This window comes from Xenopus tropicalis, chromosome 7 (genome assembly GCF_000004195.4).
Source record: "Xenopus tropicalis strain Nigerian chromosome 7, UCB_Xtro_10.0, whole genome shotgun sequence".
NCBI lineage: Eukaryota > Metazoa > Chordata > Amphibia > Anura > Pipidae > Xenopus > Xenopus tropicalis.
Window position 1 is genome coordinate 14,331,373 of NC_030683.2, and position 19,974 is coordinate 14,351,346.

The 19,974-nt window shown below is 38.5% G+C and overlaps 1 protein-coding gene across 2 annotated transcripts in view; it reads right to left on the minus strand.

Annotated features, from left to right (window-relative positions):
- Positions 1–19,974, minus strand: part of pcdh15 (protocadherin-related 15) — a 709,890-nt gene that overhangs the window by 250,837 nt on the left and 439,079 nt on the right. For both annotated transcript variants that reach the window (XM_031905917.1, XM_031905916.1), the window contains exons 18-19: positions 18,665–18,758; positions 1,440–1,568 (exon numbers count right to left, since the gene is read on the minus strand). In XM_031905917.1, the coding sequence (XP_031761777.1) occupies positions 1,440–1,568; positions 18,665–18,758 (223 nt within the window). The remainder of the gene's footprint in view (positions 1–1,439; positions 1,569–18,664; positions 18,759–19,974) is intronic.

Below are 19,974 nucleotides of genomic sequence, written 5' to 3' on the forward strand. Positions count from 1 at the left end.
TGGGGCCTGTGGTGCAGAATGCTCATGACGTGAGGTCATAAAAATCACTTTGAGATCAAAAGTGATCAATTAGAGATCACCCTCTCTAATCTGACTACCCCGCTCTGTAAGATTTCTAATATACTTCAAATAAATACTAGTGATGGGTGAATCTGACGCTGTCCTAGAAATTTGCGCATCTTGAGTAAGATTCACAAAACGGCAAAAATGTTGCACGGCAATTTTTTTTTTTATGTGCGCAACAATTTTTTTTTTTGCCGTGGGTGACCATTTTTAATTTTTCAGCGCCAAATGTTCCAACCCATTCCGAGAACCAATCTGACAATGTGCGAAACACGGGAATTTGCAGCGGATCCATGCCTGCCCATCACTAATAAATACATTCATTTGTACAGGTATATGACCCGTTATCCAGAATGCTCGGGACCAAGGGTATTCCGGATAAGGGATCTTTCCGTAATTTGGATCTCCATACCTTAAGTCTACTAAAAATCAATAAAACATTAATTAAACCCAATAGGCTTGTTCTGCCCCCCAATAAGGGGTAATTATATCTTAGTTGGGATCAAGTACAGGTACTGTTTTATTATTACAGAGAAAAGGGAATCATTTAACCATTAAATAAACCCAATAGGGCTGTTCTGCCTCCAATAAGGGGTAATTCTATCTTAGTTGGGATCAAGTACAGGTACTGTTTTATTATTACAGAGAAAAGGGAATCATTTAACCATTAAATAAACCCAATAGGGCTGTTCTGCCCCCAATAAGGGGTAATTCTATCTTAGTTGGGATCAAGTACAGGTACTGTTTTATTATTACAGAGAAAAGGGAATCATTTAACCATTAAATAAACCCAATAGGACTGTTCTGCCCCCAATAAGGGGTAATTATATCTTAGTTGGGATCAAGTACAGGTACTGTTTTATTATTACAGAGAAAAGGGAATCATTTAACCATTAAATAAACCCAATAGGGCTGTTCTGCCCCCAATAAGGGGTAATTATATCTTAGTTGGGATCAAGTACAGGTACTGTTTTATTATTACAGAGAAAAGGGAATTATTTAACCATGAAATAAACCCAATAGGACTGTTCTGCCCCAATAAGGGGTAATTATATCTTAGTTGGGATCAAGTACAGGTACTGTTTTATTATTACAGAGAAAAATGAAATCAGTTTTAAAATTCTGAATTATTTGATTAAAATGGAGTCTATGGGAGACAGGCTTTCCGTAATTCGGAGCTTTCTGGATAACGGGTTTCCGGATAAGGGGTCCGATACCTGTACTATAATAATGAATACCAACTACCAGCTTTCTGGGTTATTGCCCACCTCAAACTACAAATTCATTTCAGGATGTGCAAATAATCTTTCCAAAATGCATACAATAACTGATTATATCAATAATTAAATATCCAAAATGAAATTGGATTCACTCACCCTAACTTGACCCACGAAAGCATTTAATTCTTCCTCCTGGACAGAGAGATTTCTGGGCAAGTAGAGATCGAAGACTGGGTCATTGTCATTCACGTCGGTCACCACCACATTAACAGTAGCAGTTGATGTCTAGGAGAGAATACACGTTGGATTTAGCACTGGCGGCATAATATTTCCTGGAAACCAAATAGATGCATTGTGAAGCATTCTGTTTACATTCCCTTAGTACTTCATTTGTTTTCACATCAATGCCCAAAGCCTTTTCAAAGCCGAAGTGCCTAAAAAGCTGTCATACATCGTGTCATTCAAAACTATAAAGTAAAAGCACTTGAAAAGAAATAAACAAAATTTCGCACAGCCAGTTTTGATTTTTGAGCAAAGAACATTTTCAAGTATTGAATTAGCATTCCTAAAATATAAAAATACAGTTGGCTTGAAATACAAAGAGGCAAGCTATTTTATAAATCATACTGTATAGATGGGTTTGTAGCCATCTGAATATATAACCTGTTCATAAAATGGAATAGAAAGGAGGAATTCCATCATACTTACCCTGATTCTCCTTTCCTGTCCATCCCCCTGATCAGCATTAACACTCGGGTTCCCCCCCCCCCCCACAGATGTGTCCCCTAGCAACATGAAACCCCGCCCCTCATTTCCTTCCCCGTCTACGTAAAAAAAAAAAGCTCTGAACTAGGGTGGGGATGTTGACCAGGGTGATGGCCAGGAAAGAAGAATCATGGAAAGTATGATGGAATTCCTCCTTTCCTTGGCTATCCCTAGTCAATATTAACTCTCGGGTAAATACCCAAGCAATAAACAAGGGAGGGAAAGAACACCATACACTGGATGATGCAGAATAATTTACTAAGACAGGGGAGGAAGTGAGGGGTGGGGTTTATGTTGCTAGGGGACACATCTGTGGGAAGGGGGAATATTTGAGAGTTAATGCGGGCCAAGGATAGCTAGGGAATGTTTGATTCTTCTCTACTTCATAGGGACATACCTCTACATTAACACATAAAGATGGAGAAAACATTGTTTTACCATTCTATGACTCACATGGTACTCTGATGCAGACTGTATTAAACCTTCTTTTTAATTTAATATTCTATTAAATAAACGGCATGGAGGGCCATGATGAGCTACTAGTAGGGATGTAGCGAACATCGCCAAAAATGTTCGCGAACCCGTTCGCGGACTTTCGCCAAAACTCGCGAATATTCGCGAACTTTGCGAACCCCATAGACTTCAATGGGAAGGCGAACTTTAAAACCTAGAAAAGCCATTTCTGGCCAGAAAACTGATTTTAAAGTTGTTTAAAGGGTGCCACGACCTGGGCAGTGGCATGCAGGAGGGGGATCAAGGGCAAAAATTTCTCTGAAAAATACTTTGTAAATAAACCGCAAAAAAAAAAACGCAAAAAAAAAAACCGCCAAAAAATAACGCCAAAAAAAAACCGCCAAAAAATAACGCCAAAAAAAAAATGCAAGCTATTCCTATGTATACGCAAAGGTGAAAAACCGAAGTGAAAAAACGTGGCGGAAAAAACCGAGGCGAAAAAACGCGGCGCAAAAAAAACCGTGGCGAACCCAAAATGGCGAACATTGCCAAAAGTTTGCGAATTTGCGGACTTGCGAACACCCGATGTTCGCGCGAATTAGTTCGCTGGCGAACAGTTCGCTACATCTCTAGCCACTAGAGCTAAATGTCTGCATAAATTGCTGTATCTCTGCACCATACTCAGAACTCTGTACAGTACAATTATATATCACTATTACCATTTTCTGTAGCATTGATATATTTGCAATCCAAACCCTTTTGCTGAGAGCGGGGTCTAAAAAAATAACTGAAGCATACTATCTAGCGACTTCGGGAAATTGTAGCGACGCATATGCCATCCCACCGGCAATGTGCAATAAGGTTTTTAATCTATGCATTTTCCTTTCAGACCTTCATAAACTTAATTTTTTTATTCAATCCCTTAAAAACAAATAAAATATGAAATCACTACAGCGTGGATTTCCTTTAATATGATACTTCACCAACCCATTTTACCCTCGGAACTGGAGGCTATGACAGTTAAGCTTTGTAAGTTTCTAATTTTCAAAAGATCAAACAGGTTTTTGTTTTTTCATTCATTCTTGTTCAGCTAATGCATTTCCTTTCTCAAAAAGAAAAAAAAAACAACGTATCTACAAAGCAATGGATTGAGCCAAAGTTGGTTCCATCTTTCTGCGGAGATTTCAAATACTTGGGGGCACATTTACTAAGACACGAATCTGAACCGAATTGGAAAAATTCCGATTTGAAAACGAACATTTTGCGACTTTTTCGTATTTTTGGCGATTTTTTCGGCGTCTTTACGACTTTTCGGAAATTGTCGCGACTTTTTCGTTACCAATACGATTTGCGCGAAAAAACGCGAGTTTTTCGTAGCCATTCCGAAAGTTACGCAAAATCTGGCGGTTTTTTCGTAGCGTTAAAACTTGTGCGAAAAGTTGCGCCTTTTTCGTAGCGTTAAAACTTAAAAGGTGCGACGTTTCGTGCAAGTTTTAACGCTATGAAAAAATCGCAGCTTTTTGCGCAAGTTTTCACGATACGAAAAATCGCCAGATTTTGCGCAACTTTCGGAATGGCTACGAAAAACTCACGTTTTTTCGCACAAATCGTATTAGTAACGAAAAAGGCGCAAAATACCGATCATTACGAAAAAAACCGCAATCGGACGCATTCGGCCCATTCGTGGGTTAGTAAATGTGCCCCTTGGAAGTACAGGTATAGGATCCATTATCCAGAATGCTCGGGACCAAGGGTATTCCGGATAAGGGGTCTTTCCGTAATTTGGATCTCCATACCTTAAGTCTACTAAAAAATCAATAAAACATTAATTAAACCCAATAGGATTGTTTTGCATCCAATAAGGATTATTTATATCTTAGTTGGGATCAATTACAAGGTACTGTTTTATTTCTACATAGAAAAAGGAAATCAGTTTTAAAATTTTGAATTATTTGATTAAAATGGAGTCTATAGGAGACAGGCTTTCCGTAATTCGGAGCTTTCTGGATAACGGGTTTCCGGATAAGGGGTCCGATACCTGTATAACAGGAAGGATGGATAAAGTTATAGCTTAGGATTTAAAGATATCCGAAGTGACTGTTATTGTTAAGAAAGAACCGGATGCTACCCAGAGTTCTGGCAATGTTTCCTGAGAAACTACACAGTAAATGGTTAGAGAGCTGGTGAGTGTGGTAAGTAGTGATGAGCAAGTTTTTTCGCCAACAAATTGGTTGTTGGCAGCACAAAAAAACTGTTTATATCTCTAAAACATAATTAGAAAAAAATGGGTACATACCTATAGCAAAGTTTCCCCCTTTAACTTGTATTATATGTTATGTGTCTAGCTCACCTTCCCACCCCCTTTTTTAGTGCCGCCATTTTCACATTTCTTTTACAACCCAGCTGTTCATAATAAAGGAGACATTTTCTTTTTAGAGTTAGTGTCCCTCGGAATAGATTTACAGCCGTTTTTACAACTCTCAAATACCTAAGTCAATGCTGCAGGAGATTTACAAGCACAAATAAAACATGGCTTCCCCCTGACAGTTTCCCATTTAGCCGGCTTTGTCAAAATATAAATTCTTTTTTGGAGAGTAACATAGCAAAAGGGATCCTTCAGTCTGGTTTCCTATCTGTTTAGGCTGCGAATTGAGACATTCAGGCAAGGTTAATGCTTGAATACATCCTTATAGACTATTTTTGGTGCAGTTTTAAGAATTATACCGGGATAGATTTATCAATAGCAATGCGGAATTTTTCGGCAGGCATGGATTCGTGGAAAAATTAGGCGTGCAAAATAAAAAGTCACTTGGGTAAAAAATTTGTTGCATGCATCAAAAAACCTGACACGTGGCAAAAAAAAGTCACCTGTCTTTTTTTTTTTACACACGTCATTTTCCGTGGTGCAAAAATTTTCTGCCATTCCTGTGTTTCGCAAATTTTCTGCCACTTTTCAATATTTGCCAAATTTTTAGGCAAAGCAAAGTGGGACAGATTCACTCATCACTATTTATCAAGTTTTTTTCCGTTTGGAAAGACTGTTGCACGTCAAAAAACATTGCATTTTTTTGGTATGCTCGACACATGTGTCAATTTTTTTTCACTCATCGCTATCAAGTTTTGAAAAGACTGTCAGGCATCACAAAAAACATTGCACATGTAATTTTTATGACGTCTGCGGCAGTTTCTTTTTCTCACACATCATTTTCCGGATTTTGCCAATCTTCCGCCGTTTCATGAATCGTTTCTCAAATTTTTTTTGGCGCAATTGAGACGGGACAGATTCGCCCATCACTATTTATTAGGCATGGATACTTAGGGGCATTCAGATGCTTTCTAAGGGGCACATTTACTAATCCACGAACGTCCGAAAAGCGTCCGAATGCGTTTTTTTTGTAATGATCGGTATTTTGCCACAACTCACCAAAAAGTCGCAAAAAATACGACGAAAAAATCGCAAAAAATACGAAAAAGTTGCACAATGTTCGTTTTTCCGGATTTTGCGAATCTTCCACCGTTTCACGAATTGTTTCTCAAATTTTTTGGCGCAATTGAGACAGGACAGATTCACCCATCACTATTTATTAGGCATGGATACTTAGGGGCAGATTTACTAATCCACAAATCCGAATCCCGAATGGGAAAAAATCGGATTGGAAACGAACATTTTGCGACTTTTTCGATTTTTTTTCGATTTTTTTCGGCACCATTGCGACTTTTTCGCGAATTGTCGTGACTTTTTCATAGCCGTTACGACTTTCGCGAATTGTCGCGGATTTTTCGAGCGCTCAATACGAAAAAGTCGTGACAATTCGCAAAAGTCATAATGGGTACGAAAAAGTCATGACAATTCGCGAAAAAGTCGGGACTGCGATGAAAAAATCGCAAAATACCGATCATTGCGAAAAAAAACCCCCCTTAGGGGCACATTTACTAATCCACGAACGTCCGAAAAGCGTCCGAATGCGTTTTTTTTGTAATGATCGGTATTTTGCCACAACTCACCAAAAAGTCGCAAAAAATACGACGAAAAAAACGCAAAAAATACAAAAAAGTTGCACAATGTTCGTTTCCAATCCGATTTTTTCCCATTCGGATTCGTGGATTAGTAAATCAGCCCCTTAGTGAATTTCCGCATTTCGCCATTAGTGGATTGTTTAGCAAAACTTCAGCAGAAATTCGCCACAATAAAATTAATCGTGGTCGCGTCAAATCTGGTGCTGTCGCGTAAAAATGGATGCAGTTGCAGCAAAAAAAGATGCGTGTGACAAACAAAAAGACGTGGGCAATAAAAAAAGTCACGCGATAAATGCATTTTGTGGATTTTTTTGCCGTTTTGCTAATTTTTTCTGTCGTTTTACAAATTTGCCGACAAACAGATTCGCTCATCACTATTTATCAAGTTTTTTTCCGTTTGGAAAGACTCACAAACTCAAAAATCACGAATATGCATTTATGTATGAAAAAACTCCTTTTAATGCGCTCAATAACTGCATCTATTTCTGCGTGATCGCAAACTTAGTTGCGGCCGTAAATGAGCCCTTAACGATCTTCTTTAAGCACAGAATGAGTTATATAACACAATCCAAGCCATAGGTTTACAAATAGAATTACAATATAGTTTAAACGACCCCTTTGCTTTACTGAGAACAAAACCGCCAATGTTTACCGTTTCTCGGAGTGAGTTAAAGTGAATTAAGATTTTCTAAAATCACATCATATAGTTAGAAGTTTTTCAAACCGCCACTGATACTCCATGACATGTGCAAAATGCAGTGTCAGAAAAAATCTGTAATGTAATTGGAAATTTGCTATAAGCAGTCGAGCAGTTCCACGGGGACCGGCAGGAACAAAAAGGTTTCAAAGATTAATAAAAAAAAAACCTTTGAGGTTTTCAAAGCAGACGACTGATCCTTGGTGCGCGGGGTTTCTTCTCTACTCTTTGACAATTAATAAAGGGGTCCCTCCAGTCACCCCATGAAATGGAATTTGTTCTCTTTCAACAAAAAGTACTATTCATTTACAGTAAAGTTTTAATATACAGTTCAAATGGAAGTGTATTCTCGGGAACAGGCTGTGCGGATGAGTTTATAGTAGGGATAAGGGAAACGGAGGCAGAATGAGCGCCGAATGGCACCGAATTGTTTTTTTGGATAGGGGGGATTTTTCTTTAAAGGAAAACTATACCCCAGAATGAGTACTTAACCAACAGACAGTTTATATTATGTTAAGTGGCCTATTAAAGAATCTCCCCAAACTGGAATATATATATATCAGTAAATATTGCCCTTTTACATCCTTTCCCTTGAGCCGCCATTTTGTGATGGGTAGTGATGAGCGATGTGTAGTGATGAGCTTTGCCATAAAATTTGCGAAACTGTGAAAAATTTGTGTCGCGCAATTTTTTTGTCACTATTGTCTATTCTGTTGCCTGAGCCCAATTTTGACGCGACTACGCCTTTTTTTGTATACTACCAAGCATTTTTTTTGACGCGACCGCTCCTAATTTGACTTGCGTCAAAAAAACATTTCCTTGCGACGCATTTTTCCACGGCGAATTTCCAAGGAAGTTTTGCAAAACAATTCATCAATGCTGAAATTCGCTGCGAATCCATGCCTGACAAAAAAAATCGCTCATCACTAGTGATGATAATGCAGCTCTAACTGTAACAGGAAGTAGTGTGGGAGTAAAAGGCAGAACTCTGCCCATTCATTGGCTGATGCGGCCTAGCATGTATATGTGTCCTTGGTAGTGATGAGTGAATTTTTCCCCAGACATGGATTTGCAGCTAATTTCCACATTTCATCATCGGCAAATTGTTTTGAGAAACTCCTGCAAAAAATGCCGCTGAAGGCGTGCTTCAAAAAAAGTCACAATTGCATCAAATTGGGCATGGTCGCATGAAAATAGGCGCAGTTGCTGTAAAATAGGCACAGTCGTGTGATAGGTGCATCAGAAAATGATGCGTGTGGCAAAAAAAAGGACGTGAGTGACAGAAAGATTTGAATGCAACAAAAACAGTCATGCGAAGGGTGTTTTGCAAATTTTTTGCCATTTCAAAATTTTCTTGTCAATTTGCTAATTTTTCGCCGAAACGGGACAAATTCACTCATACTAGTTCTTGGCTTGTTTGCGTGAATCCTACAAGGAGACGGCCCTACATATTTTCCATTTAGGATTACCCAATGGCACATACTACTAATAAAGTATATTTATATGAAATGGTTTATTTAGATGCAGCAGGGTTTTACATAGGAGCTGGATTATGCAATATATTTTTATAGAGACCTACACTGTTTGGGGGGTACAGTTTCCCTTTATTTCACTCAATGGGCTGTTATTAATATAAAACACATACAGTACATTTATAAGACATTTACTTACAGCAAGTGCAATGGAAACTTCAGCCAACAGCCAACACAGACTGATTATTATATTTCTATATGGGGGATATTGTGATCACGCGGCGGTTCATCAGCCATAAATGTAAAAACAGTTGCCAATGAATAGATTTGCTGGGACTTTATTGTCTGGGAATGCACTTCAGCACATGATCCAATCCATTAACCTATAAACCTTGTGCTTATCTGCTCTTATTAAATGCACCAGTAGTGATGGCAAATTGAAGGGTTAACCTTTATAGTGTGTGTTTGTCTGACCCATATACATTTTGCAATCAAAGGGATAGAAATATACATTCAAAATCTCAAACTACTTTATAAAGTCATCCAAAATGATATGATTGTATATACCCCATTGAATGGTATCACTTGTCCAAGGTGATATCATGGGGGGGCAGATGGTTTTCTATCAAATGATTGTCTGTGCATTTCTTAGCTATAAGTTGATTTATCAAATGAAAATGTAAGAGATATTGTTGAATAAATTTGGTCCAATATGGTCCAATTTCCTGTTGTATACATAGAATTGCTCTGAGGCTATAGAGTACAGGTTGCTATGGTTACTGATACTGGTGGCAGCAGTCAAAAACACCAACTGTCCACCATTAATTTTCCATACTGCCATTTTCTTTTGTTGAATACATTTGGTCCAATATGGTCCAATTACCTGTTGTATACATAGAGTTCGTTTGAGGCTATAGAGTACAGGTTGCTATGGTTACTGATACTGGTGCCAGCAGTCAAAAACACCAACTGTCCACCATTAATTTTCCATACGGCCATTTTCTTTTGTGGAATACATTTGGTCCAAAATGGTCCAATTTCCTGTTGTATACATAGAATTCCTCTGAGGCTATAGAGTACAGGTTGCTATGGTTACTGATACTGGTGGCAGCAGTCAAAAACACCAACTGTCCACCATTAATTTTCCATACAGCCATTTTCTTTTGTTGAATACATTTGGTCCAATGTAGTCCAATTACCTGTTGTATACATAGAATTTGTTTGAGGCTATGGAGCACAGGTTGCTATGGTTACTGATACTGGTGCCAGCAGTCAAAAACACCAACTGTCCACCATGGATTTTCCATACAGCCATTTTCTCTTGATGAATACATTTGGTCCAATATGTTGTATTACCTGTTGTATACATAGAATTCATTTGAGGCTATGGAGCATAGGTTGCTATGGTTACTGATACTGGTGACAGCAGTCAAAAACACCAACTGTCCACCCTAGATTTTTCATGAATTTTCTTATGACAATATATATTTCGACAGTTAAAGATGAAGAACAAATTTCATCAAATTTTCATCAAATGATTCTTTATAAATAACTGGAAATTTGAAATATAGATTGAAACATTTCAATCGAAGTTTATAGTTTATAAGAAGAGTAAAGACATCAACTGATTTAACTTTTTTGCTATTATAGGGTCATACACTGTAGAGCTCATTTACCAACTGCAGGACGGGGTGAAAATTGGAAAAAATAGTTGAAAACTGCCATGTGTATTGGTTACTTGAGCCCTGTCCTGCTCTTTTTAAAATGGCTGCAGGTCTCTGCACTCCAAAATACATCTGCCCCCATGAATACATCATTGTTTGTATATGGCAGCCCTGTATTCACAAGGAACAGGAGAAGGCACATATGGCCCTCCTACCTGTCCCCTAAATATCATTTCATTAAGCACTGCTCCATGGAACCGTGTCCTTACTGCCTTCTCTATGCATTGTGCCCAAACTCACTACACAATACAGAGGTACAGAGCAGTGATGAGCGAATCTGTCCCGTTTCGCGTCACAGAAAAATTTACAAATCTTTCAAAATATTCGCAAAACGGCGAAAATGTTGCGCGTGAAAAAAAAATTGTTGCCCACGGCTATCATTTTGTCGCGAGGCTATTATTTTGTCACCTGTGGCTATTCTTTTGTCGTCTGTGGCTATTCTTTTGTCGTCTGTGGCTATTCTTTTGTCGTCTGTGGCTATTCTTTTGTTGTGAGGCTATTATTTTGTCGCCTCTGGCTCTTATTTTGTCACCTGTGGCTATTCTTTTGTCGTCTGTGGCTATTCTTTTGTTGTGAGGCTATTATTTTGTCGCCTGCGGCTATTCTTTTGTCGCAAGGCTATTATTTTGTCGCCTGTGGCTATTCTTTTGTTGTAAAGCTATTATTTTGTCACCCGCGGCTATTCTTTTGTCGCAGGCGAAAATTTTTGGACACGCAGCAAATTTTTCCGTGGCAAATTTTTTCATCTGTTTTGCGAAACAATCCACCAATGGCGAAACACAGAAATTCGCCATGAATCCATGCCTGGCGAAACATTTCGCCCATTACTAGTACAGAGCGCATATCTGCCCTTGGCCCATGTGCTTTGATGTTTAGCAATAAGGGTTGTAATTTTGAACCTGCATTTGCAGAAGGGGGCGTAAGTAAATGGCCCCCTGTACTGAATCTGTTGGTCTGTTTGTATAAAACCATTATTATTACTAAATAGAAATAACATAATAACATAGTAAGTTAGGTTGAAGAAAGACGTACGTCCATCACGTTCAACCATAATGCCTATATATAACCTGCCTAACTGCTAGTTGATCCAGAGAAAGGCAAAAACCCCATCTGAAGCCTCTATGCACTATAAACTACTTTCCATTACTAAGCATTTCCGTTGCTTTTTGAGCTTGACAATATATGTTTATAAAATTCACATCATGACCATTCCTGACATATCGCAGACTTTATGAACTCAGAAAAACTGTTACAAACTTTGACAGCTTCACACGGCAGCTTTTTTTTTTTTTCAAACTCCGTTCTCCCCAAACAGTCGTCGAGTTTAAGAAGGTGCATACAAACGAGTTGCTTGCCTAGCGCATTTCCAGCCTTAAGCCTTCGGCAGCTCGCTTAGGGGCAAGCCAAGACTACATCAATATCTGGAAATGGCAAGCAATGAGATGAGGAGTGAGAAAAGGGGGAAAAAAAACCAGAATTCAAATAATTTATTACACACAATCCCCAAATGAATACAAAATGGATATTTCATGGATTTCACGTAACAAATTATTTTCATTCAGATTTTCCCTCGTCGCTGCGGTTAGTTTATACTAGATAAAAAGGAAAAAGATGTCTGCCAGAAAAGAGAACTTCAGGTCTAAAGAGGCCAAGGTTAATTTCAGGATACATATGGCGTGTTTGTACTAATGAATATGAGAGCATTTTCCAAAGCTTTACTGCAGACTATCCATGACCACTTCTAAAGTTTTTAGGTCGAAAATTTATTAGAACTTCTACTGCCAAGATGTATCTGTTTTTATCTACTGGAATAACTACCAGGGGTAGTGATGAACGAACCTGTCCCGTTTCGCTTCGCCATAAAATTTGTGAAACGGCGAAAAATCCGTGAAACGCATTGTCACACGGTTTTTTGTCACCTGCCGTCTTTTTTGACGCCCACGCTTTTTTGACTTGACCATGCCTTTTTTCTACAGGACCGCGCCCATTTTTTGACACGAGCACATCCATTTTTTGACGTGAGCGCACCTTGTTTTGATGCAACCGCGCCTAATTTGACACAACAGCACCTTTTTTAATGAGATTGCACCTTTTTTTGACGCAACCACGACCAATTGGATGCCACAGTGCACAATTTGACGCGCAACAAAAAAATTTCAGCACAACGAATTTTTCCGCTGCAAATTTTGCCAATCGTGAAATGCGGAAATTCACTGCGAATCCATGTCTGGCGAAAAAATGTATTCATCACTAACCAGGGGTACAGGGTGTGCTACGCCCAGGTCCCCCCACCCCACAAGGACCCACAAGGGTGGGGGTGGGAAGAAATCAATTTTGAAGTCCATTTTCTTAATACTTAGGGGCACATTTATTAAGCAATTTTGAGATAAAGTCGGATTTTTTCTTACTTCTGGACAATTTCAAGATTTCCGAATGGGTTTTCGCTAGAACTCAATTTTTTGTTATTGTTTCCCGAAACATTTGCGTTTTTTGAAAATAACTCCCATAATTTGTGATTTATTAATGTTTAGTTAACTTTTTTTGGTAAAAAACAGGTTTGATCTGTCGAGGACCATTGTGTCCTATAGAGGCTTAGAATAGTAGAGGAATAGAATTGTCAGTGACAGCCTGTCCTTGACACATTCAATGAGAAGTTAATCCCCTTGTTTTCAGTTTTTATTATATTTAATATTTGTATTTTTTTTGTCTATGTAAAGTTGGGAGGAACACGGGTCAAAAAAATGTCATTACAGTAATGATGCTTCATTGTTATTTATATATGACAATAAACTTGAAACTTGAACTTCAAGGGTAAATTAATCCCCTAATTGTTTTCGGTTTCACCCAGCTTCAAGGGGAAGTTATTCCCATCATTGTTTTCGGTTTCACCCAGCTTCAAGGGGAAGTTATTCCCATCATTGTTTTCTATTTCACCCAGTTTCAAGGAGAAGTTATTCCCATCATTGTTTTCTATTTCACCCAGTTTCAAGGAGAAGTTATTCCCATCATTGTTTTCTGTTACACCCAGCTTCAAGGGGAAGTTATTCCCATCATTGTTTTCTATTTCACCCAGTTTCAAGGAGAAGTTATTCCCATCATTGTTTTCTATTTCACCCAGTTTCAAGGAGAAGTTATTCCCATCATTGTTTTCTATTTCACCCAGTTTCAAGGAGAAGTTATTCCCATTATTGTTTTCTATTTCACCCAGTTTCAAGGAGAAGTTATTCCCATCATTGTTTTCTATTTCACCCAGTTTCAAGGAGAAGTTAATCCCATCATTGTTTTCTATTTCACCCAGTTTCAAGGAGACGTTATTCCCATCATTGTTTTCTATTTCACCCAGTTTCAAGGAGAAGTTATTCCCATCATTGTTTTCTATTTCACCCAGTTTCAAGGAGACGTTATTCCCATCATTGTTTTCTATTTCACCCAGTTTCAAGAGGAAGTTATTCCCATCATTGTTTTCTATTTCACCCAGTTTCAAGAGGAAGTTAATCCCCATCATTGTTTTCTATTTCACCGAGTTTCAAGGGGAAGTTAATCCCATCATTGTTTTCTATTTCACCCAGTTTCAAGGAGAAGTTATTCCCATCATTGTTTTCTATTTCACCCAGTTTCAAGAGGAAGTTAATCCCCTCATTGTTTTCTATTTCCCCCAGTTTCAAGGGGAAGTTAATCCCATCATTGTTTTCTATTTCACCCAGTTTGAATGGGTGAATGTAAACTCGACATTTTAGTAAATGTGCCCCTTGTATTGAATTTGCTTTTTTCTGTTTTATTCATTAGTTGCTCAGTATTTGTCATTATTACTCTTTTACAAATCTAAATAAATCTAGAACTCTAACATATGCTGTCATGATAAAAACAATATTAATAATAATACTAATGTCTAAGATCCTCATACAGTTTTATTAGTAAGTTGAACTCTAAAGCATCAGGTTTCCTCTTAGTTATATTTTTGCACTATTTTATTCTCAGCTGTCATCTGGTTCTAAAGGCGCTAGCAAGGACATGCCAGTAACAAATCCCTCTAAATGATGTGTAATGTGCCTGTTTCAAATCCATTTGAAGAAAGACTGCAGTGTGGAAAGCCATTCACAACTTTTACTTCTGCATTAAAACTAAAATCGGGAGACAGTAAAAAAGAAATCATGAATGTGCCGGGCACTTTCACTCAATCCCCCTGTTATTACCTGAAATTTGGAAAAAGAAATTACAGATATTGGTAGCTGAGAAAGTAATTGTAGAATCAGCCATTGAAGTTACATATATAACTAGATAATGGAATATTTATAGAGTGGTACCTAAGTACAATTTTACGGAATAGAAAAGTACCCACAGGCTGGGCAAATATAATCGTAATAAATAAGTAATAAGCATAGTAATTAGGTATAAATATACAGCGATTAGGTGCCAATGTGCTAGAGGACTCCGTAGGAAGGAAGTTCTTGCCTCATAGAGCTTACAATCTAAGCTTACAGTAGTTTCAGCTGAATAAATGGAACCATTATGCTTAGAATTTGGTAACCTTGGTATTACCTTGGCAAACAAGCAGATCTTCAAGTGTATAGCCAACCTTAGATGTGTGTAAAACACAATGGGATCATATATGGCTTGACATTGTATTTTTTTTTTTCCAGCTATAAACTTGCAGACTTCTGGCTAAATTACCAGGACAATTAGGTAATAACTGATATTTTGGTAGCTTAGTAGCACCTTATCCATCAGAAGACACCAGTGCCTTTAGACCACACTGATCATTACATTTATATAGCTATAAATTGGCAGGAAAACTACCGTTCACATTGCAGCAGCCCAGCCAAGCGTTCTCAGTACAGTGATTATTTTTATGCCCTTTGTTTGTGACTTAATACACCCAACCTGATTACTACAAATAATTCATATTATATTACTACAATATGTGCCCCATTTGAGCTTTTCTCGGTCCACAAACTACACTAAATAATTCATTATTGCTTAGATGTCCCTTTCCCCCACTCCCATCTGACTGCTTGCTGCACCTTGCTTTGTGTTCCTTTCCATGTCAGCGGCAGAACTAATACTATGTAATTATGCACATTAAATTGTTTGTTTAAATGTGCAGAGATAAAATGGCATCTGCCATAATGTACGGATACCAAGGACATCATAAAAACATGTGGTTAATAATGGCGCGAGGCTGTTCAACAAAAGGGCGAAATCTTCCAAGCATGACATTGCATTAAAAGCAAGTTGGGGTATTTGAGGTCAGAGAGAATCAACACATAAAACACCTTACGGATCAGCTCATGTAGAATTAAATACTCAATGGTTCTTATTTTCTGGTAAGCAATAAAAGCAACAAACTGTAAATGACTAAAATGATGCTGCTTATTTCCTCAGATGCAACAAACACAATTGTATAATATAATAATAACGAATTGTTCTTTTTCCTGGGCAATGAAACTGCCTAAATGTTGGAGAATTATTCACCAATAGAAGGAGACTTCATCTTAACTTTTACAGTGAGATTGGTGAAGGCATTGGAATTGCAATTAGTGATTGACTAAATACTTTTACAGGAAATTCACAAATTTCCGGCAAATTTCCGCATTTCACCATTAGCAGATTTTTTCACGAAGCCGGCGACAAAATTCGCAGCAGAAAAATTCTCCCACCTCCAAAAAAGTCACCCGTGTTAAAATAAATTGTCGCACATCAAAAGAAAAAGTTGGGCTTCCTTTTTTCTGCTGATTCGCAAATTTTTCGGCGTTTCGTAAATATTTTAAAAGATTTGTGAATTTTTCGGTGAGATTGGTGAAGGCATTGGACTTTTCATCCAGGAGTTGAGGCATTTATAATTGCAGACACAATGGACAAAATAATTTGGCAGGCATGGATTTGTGGCGAATTTCCGCATTTCACCATTAGCAGATTTTTTCACGAAGCCGGCAACAAAATTCGCCGTGGAAAAATTTGCCCACGTCAAAAAAAAATGTCATCCGCATCAAAAAAATTGTCCCCTGTGTTAAAATAAATTGTCGTGCATCAAAAAAAAAGTTGGGCTTATTTCTTTCTGTTGTTTTGAAAATTTTTCAGCATTTAAGCATTTCCGCATTTTGGCATTAGCAGATTTTTTTGCAAAACCGGCAACAAAATTAAAAAAATTTGCCCACGTCAAAAAAAAAAAATTGACGCCCGTGTGCGCATCAAAAAAAAGTTGAGCGTCATTTTTTCCGCCGATTCGCAAATTTTTTGGCGTTTCACAAATCTTTTTAAAGATTTGTGAATTTTTCGGTGAGATTGGTGAAGGTGCTGGAATTTTCTCCCAGGACTCAAGGCATTCAGAATTGCAGACAAAATTAGTGATGGACGAAATAATTTGGCTGGCATAGATTTGTAGTGAATTTCCACATTTCGCCATAAGCAGTTTTTTTTCGAAACCATCGACAAAATTCGCCATGGAAAAATTCGCCCACGTCCAAAAAGTCACCCGCGTCAAAAAATAGTTGCCCGTGTAAAATAAAATAAAGATTTGTGAATTTTTCGGTGAGATTGGTAAAGGCATTGGAATTTTCTCCCAGGACTCAAGACATTCAGAATTGCAGACACAATTCGTGAGGGAAGAAATAATTCGGCAGGCATGGATTTGCAGCGGTTTTCGGCGTTTTATCATTGGCAGATTTTTTTGCGAAAAAATGCAGACAAATTTGCCCGTGTCAAAAAAAATTTGCACACGTAAAAGAAATTTGCGCATCGAAAAAAAAAAAAGTCGGGTGTAATTTTTTTCGCCATTTCACAAATCTTTTGGCGAAGTGAAACGGGACAGATTCGCGCATCACTAGACACAATAGATATTTTGAAAAAAAAATCATTGAATGCTTTTTCAGTTAATGGGGAAACACACAGTTGGTGTCTAATGTTTATAATAAAGGGAGATCGGTGGACTGGTCCAATTACCATGATGGAGTTGAAAAGAAATTCCCCTTTTTGGCAGCAAACTAGATATATTTTAATACAGTCACCTCCTTCTTCAGGATACCGGAAAGCTAAGTGGGAATTATTTGAATGAAAGTTTGACTTGATGGACATGTTGTATTCAAGCTTGGTCAGAATGTTACACATTTTTTTTTAAATATAACATTTGAGATTTGGATTTGGGTTTTGAATGTGCTTTCAAAGAACAGATAACTAAGAACAATATCTAACCCCATGGACTGCAATATGACTAGGGGGCGCCCTGCCATTAGAGCTCCCTTTCCCTTGTGCACTCTGATGTAAGGCTAATGTATAAAGAAATAAATAGGTTCTAAGGTATCTAATATGCTGGTCTTTGATGATGGGCTGTTGCCCTGCAGATGCAGGTAGGAAACTGAAGAGCCAGATAGATAGAATTTTTTGAGTACAATTCAGAATACTGTGTTCAGAAAATTTTAATTTTAATCAATCTGTCTGCCTGTATGACAGCAGCTCTTAACAGCTCTTGAAAACTGAGTTCCATTTTTAGAAATAAAATTAAATATTAGCTGTTCGGTTGCCACCAATAGTCATACACAGAGAAAAAAATAGCCTAGAGATCAAAAAATGCAGCACGGCAAAAGATGCGGCCGGTGGGGGCATCTTGGGGGGTGCGGGCCCCTGGGGGGGGAACTGTGGGATAGTACAGTAGATATCAGGGTTGGACTGGGGCACCGGGAAAAAACCTGGTGGGTGCCAGCGGCCCAGACCCGATCCCATCAGGGTGGTCCAGAGATCCTCCAGTCTCCCTCTACCAATGCACTGCAGGTAAGCTTCATTTACACACGCTCAAGGGAAGGGGTCAGACAGGGGGGGGGTCCTGCAGTGTGCAAGCCGCCCTGTGTGTTAAGGCCGTGGCAGGGGCCATTGGGGGTGCGGGTACAATACATTGTTTTATTAATATAGAGAAAAGGGAAATCATTTGTAGAAATGTAAATTATTTGATTATAATGGAATCTATGGGAGATGGACAATCGGAGCTCCAATTTGGAGCTTTCTTGATAATGGGTTTTCAGATAATGGATCCCATACTTGTGTTAGTGGTGCCCAGGTACTAGATGTGCCCACTCTAAATTCATCAGCAAAATATTTTTTTGTTTCCATTTGCCATTATCCACTTGATATCATTCTCTAACCTGAAAACAAGGTGAGGTTTGAGGGCAACCCTGTCTAGTGCTCCCTAGATGCCACTTCTGTGCAGTATACCAACGTCATTCCCAAAAAAAAAAAAACCCCAAACAAACAAAAGAAACTTACTCCATCTGCTCTGCCGTCCGATGCCGTTACTATCAAAATGTAGCGATCTGTACTTTCTCTGTCCAAAGCTTTTGCTAACATTAAAAGTCCAGAGCTGAAAAGGAAGACAAAACATAGAACTTTGTTATAATCGTTTTCGGTTTTTGCTGTTTTTGTTGGGTTCCTATATTATTACAAAAAACACATGACCCATAGGTCACACAAAATCTTCATATCATTCTCTTGCAATTTCCTCCTGTCCTTTTGTGACTACAGTAATAGATCAGACATAGACAGCAAAGCAAAAATGAACATTAACATGATGTTTGTTTGTGGTAACGAGGATTTTGAATGCGTTACTGATGCAGAATATAGTCAGCTTGTTATGTTTTCCAAACCAACACAATCAATCAGTTAGACATTATCATTTAATTATAGTGATTAACAACATGAATTAAATAAATGGACATTTATATTGCATTGGAAAGAGTAAGTCCCTCTTAATACTATAAATGCCAAGCCTGTGTTTGAAATATTTGCTTGGTTCCACTTAGAAGATCTGGTCAAGCCTGGCAGGGATCTAAAATAAATATATTACCCAACATCATTAGGTAGTGACTCAGGTTTGACATTTATATGATACAGTGAGTCAATTAGAAAATGTTTTGTGTGTGCAGAGAGATATGCTAGCAGCATCGGACTGGGCCCCCAGGGTACCGGGAACGGGAAAAAACCCGGTGGGTCCCAGCTGGCCAGATTCGATCCCCCCCCCCCAAGATGCTCCCATGATCCGCTGGTCTCCTACGACGTGCTGCGGGTAGGTTTCATTTAGGAACGCTCGGGGGAGGGGGACAGAGGGTATTGGGGGCCTTTGTGGGGTGGTGTGAAGGTGGGGGGGTCATTGGTGGTTGCAGGGGCCCCTGAGGCAGAAGCCCCCGTGGGCCCTGCATCCCCCAGTCCAGCCCTGTATGCTAGTCCTTTACCCTCGCCTTGACCAGGCAGTGAGCACAGGTCTTCCTTTGTGTTTCATGTCTTGAATAGTGATGAGTGAAATTTGGCGAATTGTCTCACAAAAGTTCAGCAGAAATATGCAGCAGAAAAATTTGTAAGTAAAGTAAAAAAAAAAAAAATTGCATCAAAATGGGGCGTGGCCCAACAAATGGGTGTGGCCACGTAAATATGGGTGCGGCCACGTCAAAATGGACGCAAGTAGAAAAAAAATCTTGTTTGTATCAAAATAGGTGCAGTAAAAAAAAAGTCACATGTGACAAAAAAGTCACTTAACACCGCAAATTTTCCCCATTTCACAATTTTTTCTGCAGTTTCACACG